The 13,693-nt window shown below is 36.8% G+C and overlaps 1 protein-coding gene across 2 annotated transcripts in view; it reads left to right on the top strand.

Moving 5' to 3' along the window:
* Window positions 1-13,693, top strand: part of LOC123781127 (sodium channel protein type 1 subunit alpha) — a 76,521-nt gene that overhangs the window by 21,666 nt on the left and 41,162 nt on the right. Inside the window, exons 7-16 of one of the 2 annotated variants that reach the window (XM_045780500.2) lie at window positions 76-139; window positions 834-975; window positions 1,624-1,830; window positions 3,301-3,585; window positions 4,746-5,093; window positions 6,375-6,507; window positions 7,272-7,510; window positions 8,823-8,996; window positions 9,971-10,327; window positions 11,548-12,030. In XM_045780500.2, coding sequence (XP_045636456.2) covers window positions 76-139; window positions 834-975; window positions 1,624-1,830; window positions 3,301-3,585; window positions 4,746-5,093; window positions 6,375-6,507; window positions 7,272-7,510; window positions 8,823-8,996; window positions 9,971-10,327; window positions 11,548-12,030 — 2,432 coding nt within the window. Of the gene's footprint in view, window positions 1-75; window positions 140-833; window positions 976-1,623; window positions 1,831-3,300; window positions 3,586-4,745; window positions 5,127-6,374; window positions 6,508-7,271; window positions 7,511-8,822; window positions 8,997-9,970; window positions 10,328-11,547; window positions 12,031-13,693 lie in introns of both variants that reach the window. The other variant, XM_045780508.2, reaches the window with a different exon arrangement.

The raw sequence follows: 13,693 nt of genomic DNA, 5'->3' as shown, positions 1-13,693 counted from the left end.
GTTGCGCCTGATCTTGCTTTCATTTTGCAATGTGATGCAAAATGCTCATCATTTGACTTTCTTTTTTCTCACCAGGATATCATTACTTTCTGGAGGGTGTTTTGGATGCCCTACTGTGTGGAAATAGTTCTGATGCAGGGTAAGCCAATGATTTGTGTGTGCTTGTGGATATGTCTATTTTATTAATACTTATTTGCTATAATTAAGGTTACTTCTAAGGTGAGGGATTATTTAAAGATTAGGCAAGCTTTTATGTTTCATAAAACAAGGAATGATACTTTTGCTGTGTCCCTTAGAATAGTATATGTGAGGGGCGCCTGGGTGGCACAGAGGTTAAGCGTCTGCCTTCGGCTCAGGGCGTGATCCCGGTGTTATGGGATCGAGCCCCACATCAGGCTCCTCCGCTATGAGCCTGCTTCTTCCTCTCCCACTCTCCCTGCTTGTGTTCCCTCTCTTGCTAGCTGTCTCTCTCTCTGTCAAATAAATAAATAAAATCTTAAAAAAAAAAAAAAAAAAAGAATAGTATATGTGAGCTAGAAGACAACCTTAGAGGGGAAATGAACTAGAGTATGCTAAAATGCTAATTATCAACAGAAAACAGTTTTGTAAAATATTATTAAAAATGCTAAGCAATATTTTAATGATGATATCAAGAGGCTAGTAAAACTATGTTGTGTCAAAAGCTGGGAAATATATCATGCTTCTATCCCTTGAGATAACTGCTATCCCTTGAAATAGCCAATTTTCCTGGTTAGACAATTTTGTAAGTATAGCATGCTATCAGAATAAAAAGTCAGAACTTCTTGTAATACTTTCTTTTGTCCCTTTTATAGTCAATGTCCAGAAGGATATGTGTGTGTGAAAGCTGGTAGAAATCCTAATTATGGTTATACAAGCTTTGATACCTTCAGTTGGGCCTTTTTGTCTTTGTTTCGACTGATGACTCAGGACTTCTGGGAAAATCTGTATCAACTGGTGAGAACCTGAAGAGATACATACCACATTTACGTAGAAGCATATAAGAAAACTATCTTCGTTAGGAAATCCAAGTCACAGCATAATATAGCAGAAGGAACAGAACTTGAATTTAGGAGATTTGAGGTCCTGTATCCTATTGATTATAACGCATAGTAAGCATAGTGATAACAGGGCTAGCATTTCTCTCTCATTTCCCTTTGGCTCAAAACCTATTTTCCACCCTTTCTAGACACAGGTCTTCAGAAATACAAGGGGCATCTTCCCCCTCCACCCTGTCTGCCCCCTCAAATGACTCAGGTGACAGGTGATGAAAATCAATAAGCAGACATAGAGAACTTTGATGTCTTCCTTGACTTTTATCACAGGCTCAGCTCTTTGATGGGATCTTGATGGTATTTGATTTGATTCCGTTTTATTCTTGGTGAGTCCAAGAATTCCCTCCTAGAGATCAGAATGTGAATGCATGAGTTAGGGAAAAAGAAAGAGGAAGAGGTTAAAGAAGCAGTCAAGGAGGTAGAAGGGGGTGTGACCACCATAATTATCCTTTATGTCAGAGTCCTACATGACACACAAGTAAGTTGAAAGTTGAAGCCACTAGTTAGTGAAATGACATTGAAACGATAATTTTAATGTTCTTATTTTCAGACACTACGTGCTGCTGGGAAAACATACATGATCTTTTTTGTGCTGGTCATTTTCCTGGGCTCGTTCTACCTGATAAACTTGATCCTGGCTGTGGTGGCCATGGCCTATGAGGAACAGAACCAGGCCACCTTGGAAGAGGCAGAACAGAAAGAGGCTGAATTTCAGCAGATGCTCGAACAGCTTAAAAAGCAACAGGAAGCAGCTCAGGTAAATTCACCACGTCAAATATGCCCTGTCTCACGGTACAATTATTTTTTATTATTTTGGTTGTTACAAAAATACCAGAGAGAATGTGAAAGACAGATAATTGTTTGACTCTACTTAATAGAAGCGGATTCGTAATGGTTTCTACATATTGATCATCTGTAGATTATCTAGCTTAATTTTCCTAAGATGTCTGCAATATTGGCCACAGTAAGAACTCTCTCATGCCTTTTTAATGTTTTAAGATTTTTATAACTAAAGGGGAAATGTGATTTTGAATCTTCTCAAATGAAAAACTTACTGAATGGATATACTGGCATTAGGAGAAAACCCTAAGAAGCCATCTTTTCTTAGAAATAAAGTACTGGTTATCATATAAAAAGATGTTCATCTGGCTCTTAAAAGATAGTCTATTCTTTTCTTTAACCAAAAATATTTTGGCTTTTAGTATGGTTGCTTACTTGCCTTTCTGATAGAGTAAATAAGGAAGTGATGAAGTAATGTTCTGTGATAAAGCAGTAGTCAGCAGGCATATGAAAGTCACCAATTTTAGGGAGATCAGGTGACTGACTACAAATTGCTTGTTCTTATAGTGAGGTGTTGATATAGTACAATTAAATGCCTGTCTTATCACTTCCATCTTCCCTTGGGCTTTCTGTTTAGCATACAAACTCAGTGTCTTTCCTTTAGAATAAAGTTGCTTGGGGAATATTAAGGTATTGGCCAGAGTCCCTGTATTGAGGGTACTCTGAGAACAATGGTAATAATCAAAAAGTGCCAACTGAGTACCAGTACAAGCTATGATCAAAAGCATTCTTTTCATTCCATGCCCGCATGTCCAGCAAGAACCAGTACTGAGCTAAAGAAGCCGGGATGGTATTTGGAGAAAGGAATGTCTGGTCTTGCTTAGTAGAAACTGTTGACTGCCATTTCTCCAGTCTGTAGGATTATGAAGGGGCAAGGAACGGGTTTTATCACCGTCTATAAATTTGGTGGATCATATTTTGGCAGCCAAGCTTTAGTATCTGGGGAGAGGACTTCAGCTTTTCATTTCATTCCTCCTACCTTGGAATATGACCTTGATTAAGTCATTAGCTTTTCTTCCATGCCGCAGTTTCTTTCTCAGAGAAAAGAAGACAGTGCTAATTAAATACCAATTTTTGGAGTGATTCAAATCCCCAAAAGTAATACAGTTTTATGTTCTTGTTGATGCCTGATGGACCCTTTTGAATATGTGGACTTTGCAGTGTAATATAGACACAATAAGTGTCGGCACAGATAAAATCACATTAACCCTGAAAGCCTTCATTCCATAGAAAGGGGGGGAAATCCCATTTATACCTGCAGAGCTTCTTCTATGGATGACCAGCTTGAGTCAGCTAAATGTATTTTTTAAATGTCATGCAAATACTTGAGCTTAAAAAGATAAAATCTTCTCTAATGCCATACTAAAACCATTTCTCCTTAATGTAGCAGGCAGCAGCTGTAACGGCCTCAGAGCATTCCAGAGAACCCAGTGCCACTGGGGGGCTCTCCGACAGCTCATCTGAAGCGTCCAAGTTGAGTTCCAAGAGTGCTAAGGAAAGAAGAAACCGGAGAAAGAAAAGAAAACAGAAAGAGCAGTCTGGTGGGGAAGAGAAAGATGAGGATGAATTCCATAAATCTGAATCTGAAGACAGCATCAGGAGGAAAGGGTTTCGCTTCTCTATAGAAGGGAATCGGTTGACGTATGAAAAGAGGTACTCCTCCCCACACCAGGTAAGGCACCGTGGTGTTAAAGGATGCGTGGGTGAAAGTCAGAACACTGAAGAGAGGGGGAGAAGTAAATAAGATTTACAAATTGTCATCAAGTGAATTGACTGCTGTGTTTATTACATTTAAACCTATCCTTTCTTCACATAGCTATGAGAAAACTTTACTCCGCATGTATGTAAGTCTGTGGCTTTCTGTAGTTGGGGTCACACTGAGTTGAAAGTCAGAAGACCTGGATTCTCATCCTGATACTATCTGCTGATACCTTTGAAAACTAATGACGTTTATTCTTTCTGCTCCTCAGCCTCTTTAATGAAAACAAAAACCAGCCAAAAACGTGGATATGGGGGCTGGCTGATCAATAACTTCTTTATGTTGGTTTTTTTACCCCTTAACTTCTTTATAAACCATACATGCTTCTGAAAATCTCAGGTGTGAGATGCATTATCAAAAAGCACACTACTCTGGGGCGCCTGGGTGGCGCAGTCGTTAAAGGCGTCTGCCTTCGGCTCGGGGCGTGGTCCCGGCGTTGTGGGATCGAGCCCCACATCGGGCTCCCCCGCTGGGAGCCTGCTTCTTCCTCTCCCACTCCCCCTGCTGTGTTCCCTCTCTCGCTGGCTGTCTCTCTGTCACATAAATAAATAAATAAAAAATCTTAAAAAAAAAAAAAAAAAGCACACTACTCTGAATTTCGGAAGTCTGTGCCTTACAGATGAAACAGCAGTAATAATGGATGTAAAGTGATTTTAGAAAGATGGCCTAAAACAATTTGAGAAAAGTGTTGGAATTCTTTGAAAGGAAAGAGCAGTAAGAACAAATGTGTCCTTGTGAATCATGCTGCCAATGTTTATTGAATCCTTTATGGCATCCATAGTATGTGCTAAGGACGTTTCCTTTTGAACTTGAAAAATGGTGATTCGGGGTTTTGTTTTTCGGTATCTTTAAGTTGTGATCTATCTCCCCATTCATAACCTCAAGGCCTAGAAATCTTCTCTTATAAAACCAACTTAATCTGAGCACATAAAACGAGAGTGTTAATCAAAGGGAATGAAGCACATTCTCTTATGAATACTGAAATCTCCTTCAACTTAATCTTGCAAAATTAAAAGCACATTTCAAACGGCTATATTAATTTGCTTGTACTCTTTTTGGTTTCAAACTTCTAGTCTCTGTTGAGCATCCGTGGCTCCCTATTTTCTCCAAGGCGAAATAGCAGAACAAGCCTTTTCAGCTTCAGAGGGCGAGCAAAGGATGTGGGATCGGAGAATGACTTTGCCGATGATGAGCACAGCACCTTTGAGGATAACGAGAGCCGGAGAGACTCGTTGTTCGTGCCCCGGCGACATGGAGAGCGGCGCAACAGTAACCTGAGTCAGACCAGTAGGTCTTCCCGGATGCTGGCAGTGTTTCCAGCGAATGGGAAGATGCACAGCACTGTGGATTGCAATGGTGTGGTTTCCTTGGTTGGTGGACCTTCAGTTCCTACATCGCCTGTTGGACAGCTTCTGCCAGAGGTGATAATAGATAAGCCAGCTACTGATGACAATGTAAGGAAGTTTTAAATAGTTCAGGCATGGCTGGCCCGTTATTGCTGCACCAGCCAGTGTTTCTACAGAATGGAACCTTTTGAGAATGATTCCTGGTTGGTCAAGCTGTGAATGCACCTGCATCTTGTAATACCTTTACTAGACTAACCAACTAAAACTTAAGGCCTCAACACTCTCTTGCATCACACTGAATGCATTTACTTATTTAATGTGCTAAGAATAAATTAGACACAAAAAGAAATCACTGCCTCCAGTCGGAGGATTTGCTATATACCCATGCTGAGCTTAGATAGCAAGACATCCTCTAAAGCTTTGGTATAAAAGTAAATGAATGATTCCTCTGTTTAAGTATAAAGGGTATATAATAAATCTTTCCAACAGATTCTAAACGATAGTTCTGCCTTATTTTAGAAGATTTTCGAGAACACTGTGCCTACATAGATAGCTTCATTGTTATCTTAAAATTTCTAGTATTCACATTTGTTTTTCTAAAAAAAATGCTGATATAAGTCTTCTCAAAACCACTCTAAATGACAAGACATAAATCGTTAATACAGACAGATAAAAATTGTCTGCACAAACGTATGTTACGTGTTTGTGAATGTATATGAGGATGAGGAATTTCTGAACACACGCTGCCTCTTGTTGAACGGGTAACTCCCTTGGAAATATATCAGCATGATGAGGCATGACCAAGTCAGCATTAGATGACTTATTGCTTTGGTACCCTGGATGAAACTGTTGTCCATGCAGCATGTGTGTGTTTTTCACATACAGTTTGTGTTGTCAATGACCATCTATGTCTTGTGTACAGAAAATGAGATGGTGGCTACATGTGTTGTAAACATTTGTATTTCTTGAAAAATAAATGGCTACCTTCTCAAAAAAACAATGCCTGACCATTTATATGACTTTTCAGGTTTTTGTTTTGTATTGTTAGTTCAGAAAGGAGGCAAACCGTTAAATGTGTCTCTCAAGAGATTTATTAACTATATCAAAATCACATCATGTCTTGTAAAGTTATGAAATTAGAGGGTTAAAAAACTCAGTTTTTGCTGTACGACTAAATGGTTGACAGTTTGGCTATTCCAGGTTAATGACACAATAAGTCAGCAGTATCTGCCATCACCAACGAAATACGAAAGTGCATGATGCATGTGTTTCATGAAATTCACTGTGTCACATTTGGTTCTTTGCTTAGCAGATTGCTCAAGTTCATCATTTAATACATTAGCATTTTCTTTACAGGGAACAACCACCGAAACTGAGATGAGGAAGAGAAGGTCAAGTTCTTTCCATGTTTCCATGGACTTTCTAGAAGATCCTTCCCAAAGGCAAAGAGCAATGAGTATAGCCAGCATTTTAACAAATACAGTAGAAGGTTTGTTACACATTCCATTTTCATTCAATTATTTTCACTAAACTTATATTGTCTCGAAACAAATATCTCTATTTGTAAATTGGAAAACAGTACATTTTAAAGAGAATATACTAGATCTTATTTAAGAGTTACTATTTGTTATACCTACTCATATATTCTAGGAGCTTTAAAAAAGTTACTTAAGCACAATGATTTTGGAAATCTAAAGAATGTTTTCCTGTTTGGCAATTCTCTGAAAATGCAGAATAAAATGTTTCTGTTAAGGCTGCTAATCTCACTAGTCATAGTGACCCTCTCTTCTGTTCCATTTAGCTTAGGACTTCGACACCATCCTAAATACTCTGAAGATTGGAGAGGAGGAAATGATTCTTGGCTCATATCAATTCCTACCCTATCTTTTACAGCTTTAGGTTGACAGTTTAGCCAGATATTAACATAGGATTGCACACAGTATCTACATTTCTGCATCTCACATTCCTATTGAAACTTCATTTAAAAGACCATTCACTTCAGACCAAGTGCTGAGCCATATTGTCAACGCAGGCGAGAAAAATACTCTTTGCTACCTCTGCTCTATGTCTGATGAAATACCTTCGGGTGTCTAAAGAATAAATTCTATAGTTTTTTTTTAAGTTCAAAAGAGGTTGACTCTGTAACAAATAAGAATGTGTTGATTACTGAAAAATAAGTCTAGTGGATCTGAAATAAATATATATGTGTACAAAATATATCTTTTGGTGGTTCTTTTTTTTTTTTTAATTTAGAACTTGAAGAATCCAGACAGAAATGCCCACCCTGTTGGTATAAATTTTCTAACATATTCTTAATCTGGGACTGTTCACCATATTGGTTAAAAGTGAAACATATTGTCAACCTGGTTGTGATGGACCCATTTGTTGACCTGGCCATCACCATCTGTATTGTCTTAAATACTCTTTTCATGGCCATGGAGCACTATCCAATGACAGAACATTTCAATAATGTGCTTGCAGTAGGAAACTTGGTAAGCATGTTGGAAGGTAAATGTCTTCAGTCTTTGAATTTTCTGTTTGAGAAACTGTTTCCATTTAATAATAGCTTAAAGCAGTCTTTCTACCACCCTTCCTACCTCGTGACTCCCAAAAGATGAGAATTATATCTAGTTGGCTACACCCTACCTTATGCCAACCATGATAGCCCTTAATGTCAAAGCAAAAATTGAGAAAGAGAGCAATAGGCATAGGCCTATAGTACTACTTGAAAGATCAATATTGATATTTATAATTTTTTCAAGATGCAGAAGCAATTTAAGGGCACACTTTTTGAAATTATATTATCACAGTTTCCCTAGCTGTAGAAGGCTTAAAAAAAAAAAAATGTAAATTTTGCTGAGTCATCATCATTATAAGCAAAAATTTAACAACTCAAAAATGTATTCAGCTTTTCCCCTTCCAAGATCTAAGTAGGACATGGATTGTTTTATCCATCTGTTCTATAGCAAAACCATCAAATATTGAAGACCTCCAGTACATTCTGTGTATTATTTGATTAGTAAGGTCATTTTTGGTGAAGGTTGTCACCTAAATCCTTCTCTCCTGTGCTTAAAAACATGAATTATTAAAGTGATTGTCAGTTGACTCAATTTAGGAATAGTAGCTTCTATTTGCTGAAAGAAAGAGGACTTTAAAGTAATGTATGTATTTATCATGGTATTTGTTTTGAGGTTTAAGATTTTTGATGGTAAAGAGCCAAACAGGTAAAGGATGCGGCATTGTAGTATTTACAGTTTTAAAGCTCTGGTATTTATACTATGGAAGTAAATTTATTTTTTTCACATGCTTAACAAATTGATAATAGTAGCACACATATTACAGTAATAGATATATGCATATAATAACAATCGGATTTGAGGAAAATGGGAATACGCTTATAGATAAATAAAAGTGTTCATGGGCAAGATGTCGTGAGTACCCACGTTGCATAAAATCCGGAAGGACAGGCAGTTTGATGTGATGGAAGTTAAAAATAGATTTGGACTCAAATCCTAGTTTTCCCATTTTCTAGTTGTATGATACCAGGCAAGTCACTGGTAAAGTAATGGATAAAGTAATGTTTGTATTACCTGCATTAGCCACTTCATAAACTTCTGTGGCAATAAAATGAAATCGAATAAATGAGAGCTTTTTTATACAAACTATAGATTACCATACAAACATATCTAGTAATAGAATCATTATGGGGAAATTAGCATAAACATTTTGTTCTATGATCAAATACTAAGTCATTCTACTTTATCATTATCTGATGGAATTAAAGTAACTTTGTTTTGATTGTAGGTTTTCACTGGGATCTTTACAGCAGAAATGTTTCTGAAAATTATTGCCATGGATCCTTACTATTATTTCCAAGAAGGCTGGAATATCTTTGATGGTTTTATCGTGACGCTTAGCCTGGTAGAACTTGGCCTTGCCAATGTGGAAGGACTATCAGTTCTCCGTTCATTCCGACTGGTAAAAAACAAACAACAACAAAAACAAAACCTGTCCAACAACCAGGGCTCTTACATAGTACTCTTATAGGTTTTACTATGCAACTATTAACATTTTTAATTTTTGTGTAACATTTATCATCAAAACTATCCCTAAATGGAAAAAAATTATCTCCACTTTAGAAAAAACTTTATTAAAAAAAAAAAAGCATAGTCAGGTAAAGTTTAATATATAACTCAGTTGCCATTGTGACTATTGTTTCTAGAGATATAGTTAATATTCTGGATTGAAGAAAATATTTTTAATGAAAATATATCACATTTTAATAGTAACTTGAAAATATAAACAGCCCTTTGTATGATGGATGGTGATCAAACACAAGATCAAACACATACGCAGAAAATTCCTAATTCGACCTCTGGAAAATATGCCCCTTCCCTAAATCAGAGGAGAAAAATCTGTAGGATTACTTACCATGCCCATTGATTTACATATATGTCCTTGCAAATCAGGGAAATAATTATAGGTGTGGGAAATCTCCAAATTTTTAAATGCAGGCATCTAGCTATGTCAGTGCTCCAAAGGAGTATTAAAGAATAATAAACACTTTTCTCTGCTTGTAGCAGAGGCTCTCTATGATGTCATTTTATATGCTCTTGACAAAAGAGTATCTTTTCAACAGAGATTATTGTGATTCAGATGCTAATATTAGTGACAGGCCTGGCATGCCTTAGAACCACATTCACAAAGCAAATTAAGGACAGTTGGACCCCAAGTAATCTTCAAAAAATTCACTCGTAGGGAAAATGATCTACATGGTTAAAATATGAAAGAATGTAATTCTTCCTAGGGGGTCCAAAAACTAGCCATGAGCCTGAGTGGGTTCAAGGGCAGGGCAGATGTTGTAAGAGATTCAATATTAATCATCATTTCTTGGTAAACCTCAATGTATGTAAAGATCATAGTAATATAGTTTAATTTTTTTTATTTTCCAGCTCCGAGTTTTCAAGTTGGCAAAATCTTGGCCAACATTAAATATGCTAATAAAGATCATCGGCAATTCTGTGGGGGCTCTGGGTAACCTCACCTTGGTGTTGGCCATCATTGTCTTCATTTTTGCTGTGGTCGGCATGCAGCTCTTTGGTAAAAGCTACAAAGATTGTGTCTGCAAGATCTCTACCAGCTGTGAGCTCCCACGCTGGCACATGAATGACTTCTTCCACTCCTTCCTGATAGTGTTCCGTGTGCTGTGTGGAGAGTGGATAGAAACCATGTGGGACTGTATGGAAGTTGCTGGTCAAGCCATGTGCCTTACTGTCTTCATGATGGTCATGGTCATTGGAAACCTGGTGGTACGTACCCATTTAAGATATATATTTCAGAAATAGATTAAGAGTATAATAGAATGGTGACCATTTCGTCCAAAACAAAAACTATGATTAATAATTTATAAAGTCTTCAGGCTTGGATATGCATATAGTCTCACTTGACAACACAGCAATATAGGAGTGACCCTACAGTTTTTATATTCAAATCAGCTTTGTCAATCATTTCATCACATTTAGTATATGCATTTTAATAGAGTATCATATTGAAGACAGGCCTTGAAGGATATGCTGGGAACATTTTACAAGTTCAGAGAAAAGGGAGAGAGAAGTCTGAAAAAAATTTTAAAGAAAGCTTTATCTTACTTGCCAGTAGAGGACTAAAGAGTGCTGTTTTTAAGCATTTTTAGTGACTTTACCATTTCCTTGCCTCTTTATGGCAGATAGCATTCAATCACTCTATGTCGTATGGCAGGTGGATTAGCCAACCTAGGTTAATCAATTCTCTAGTGGTTCTCAGTCAAAATAAGGGTGGGCTAATGATGCCTGAGGTTACCCAAATGGAGTAACTGATCAGTTCTTCTCTCTCTTAAGTTTGAAACATGAATTACTCTTTGTAGTGTAGAAAATGTGGTATATTCCAAAAGATATATATATTAAGTGTCAGTCTTATGGAAATATTAGAGATTATTTATAAACAGTTCTCCTAATTCATTAATAGTGGAGTATGAGAAATATAATAGTTTAAGAAAATAAGTGTCAACGCCTATGTTAAGATACTGATTCTTATTCTGGATCATAATGATTTTTTTTCATTAATATCTAGCTCAGTATCCCTGTTTATCAAAAAAGAAACTATAGAAAGTATTTAAGTGCATAATTATAAACACCAGTGATGTTTGAGGTTAGAACTTTATATGGTATATATTTCCATCTGTTTTCTTATAATCATTCAGTTTTAAACATAGCTAAACCTTAGGTTAACTCATTCAACTTCTTCATCCTATAAGTGGGAGAATGTGTGACCAACAGAAATCATGTCTTTGCCCAACGATGCAGAGTGTAGCCGCTATTGAGCCACACCCCAAATTCAGATGGCCCAACTTCTAATCACTATGCTATGGTGTTCCTTTCCTACCTAGCTGTTAGAACTTACAGTTTTCTCTACACTTAGACGAGTAAGTGATCTCAGTCTGCTCTTCGTTACATTGGGATAAAATTATAATCATGTCCGTGTTATTTTTAAGGTCCTGAACCTCTTTCTGGCCTTGCTTCTGAGCTCATTTAGTGCAGACAATCTTGCAGCCACGGATGATGACAATGAAATGAACAATCTCCAAATAGCTGTGGACAGGATGCACAAGGGAATAGCCTACGTGAAGAGAAAAATATATGAATTTATTCAACAATCCTTTGTTAGAAAACAAAAGATTTTAGATGAAATTAAACCACTTGATGATCTAAACAATAAAAAAGACAGTTGTATGTCCAATCATACAACAGAAATTGGAAAAGATCTTGACTATCTTAGAGACGTGAATGGAACCACAAGTGGAATAGGAACCGGCAGCAGTGTTGAAAAATACATTATTGATGAAAGCGATTACATGTCATTCATAAACAATCCCAGTCTTACTGTGACTGTACCAATTGCTGTAGGAGAGTCAGACTTTGAAAATTTAAACACAGAGGACTTCAGTAGTGAATCAGATCTGGAGGAAAGCAAAGAGGTAAGATTTTATAGATGTGCGTAGTTATAAATTTATATGTATGTACATGTATTATTGCCTGTATATAAGTATATATATGTGTCTTGCTGCCTTGGGTAAATCAGATTTGTGTAATGAGATGGGGAAAGAAAGAGCACAGAGATACAATGGTAGGCAGATCCTCATCTCATTTCACATGTCCATGGATAATGAATTCAGGGGGAAAATATGAGAGATCATTTTTGTAAAACATTGTATAATTTTTTCAGGATTTTGAGTTATTATCTCAGTTAAAATGTTGTTCATTAAAGATTTGGGTTTTACTAAAGAACCAATGGAAGCTGATTTTTTAAAAATGATTTTTATTTTTATAAAATTGGTTCTAAAGTACTTTTAAAATAAATTTGGCAATATTTTTTTAATCCGATATTTTTTGTCTTGAATCTTCAGATTTACATTTAATATTTGGCGAAGACTAATAGCTACCATATGCTCTGTTGAATTAAAAAAGAAACTTTTTAAAAAAGAAACTTTTATTACAAATACCATAACAAATACTTTTTCTGCAAAAATTTTACATGATTTATATACTGTTTTTGTCTGTATGGTTCAGGGCTAACAGAAAAACTGATTTTTTTTTAAGATTTTATTTATTTATTTGACAGAGATAGAGACAGCCAGCGAGAGAGGGAACACAAACAGGGGGAGCGGGAGAGGAAGAAGCAGGCTCATAGTGGAGGAGCCTGATGTGGGGCTCGATCCCATAACGCCAGGATCACGCCCTGAGCCGAGGCAGGCGCTTAACCGCTGTGCCACCCAGGCGCCCCAGAAAAACTGATCTTTTTATTAAAAAGTGACTGTCCACTGAACCACTGGAGGCAGTTCTACTTCTTCATACTCTGTGTCATTTTATATCTTAGATTATCATTGCATTAATTGAAAATTTAAATATTGGGATAGTAGAAACTTTAGAGACAATGTAATGCAGTATTTCTCAAATGATGAGTCATGACCCAGTAGGATAAACAAATTTATTATACCAGTATTTTTTTAAATTGTAATTAAACAGAATAGATGATACCAGAGCACATGGCATGATGTAGGGAACATGATGAATGAAGCTCGGGCTGCCTATGCCGAGCTCAGATGCACCGCTGTCCTAATCAGAGTGCAAGCCCTGGTCCACGCGGGGGAGTGCCTGAAGTGTAGAGTTCTTAAATGTGAGAAACACTGTTTCGGTGCTTTGAAAGTAGGGATCACGAAAATTTCTGGACCCCAGGCAGAATGGATGGCTTCTGTTTTGGTTTCCAGAGATAGAAGGCAGAGCATAGGTAATAAACAACTCATTCTCCAGGCTCATACATCCCACAAACTATCACACCATTTTGTTCTAACTACCGATATGCATGTAGTCTCTCCTTTTATATTGTGACATGCTTGAATATGTTTGCTACAAAGTAGGCTATCAGATTAAACTTTTCCATCTCATTTAACTCTGTGTAATAGAACCATTTTGAAGGATTCTCATTATCACACTTGCTCTGAGAGCACATGTGAAAATATAGTTTTATTTCCCATGATCCAGACTCCATTTTGCTCCTGATTCAACCTAATATTGTGTTAGAGCTTGTTGTTTTTTTTTCTTTATTAGACATTTGCCTTGTCAATTTACGTAGGGTTTCTA

The sequence above is a fragment of the Ursus americanus genome, chromosome 1 (genome assembly GCF_024610735.1).
Source record: "Ursus americanus isolate L20-20 chromosome 1, mUrsAme1.1.p, whole genome shotgun sequence".
NCBI lineage: Eukaryota > Metazoa > Chordata > Mammalia > Carnivora > Ursidae > Ursus > Ursus americanus.
The sequence above is the reverse complement of the archived record's forward strand: the minus strand, read 5'-3'. Positions and strand labels throughout refer to the sequence as shown.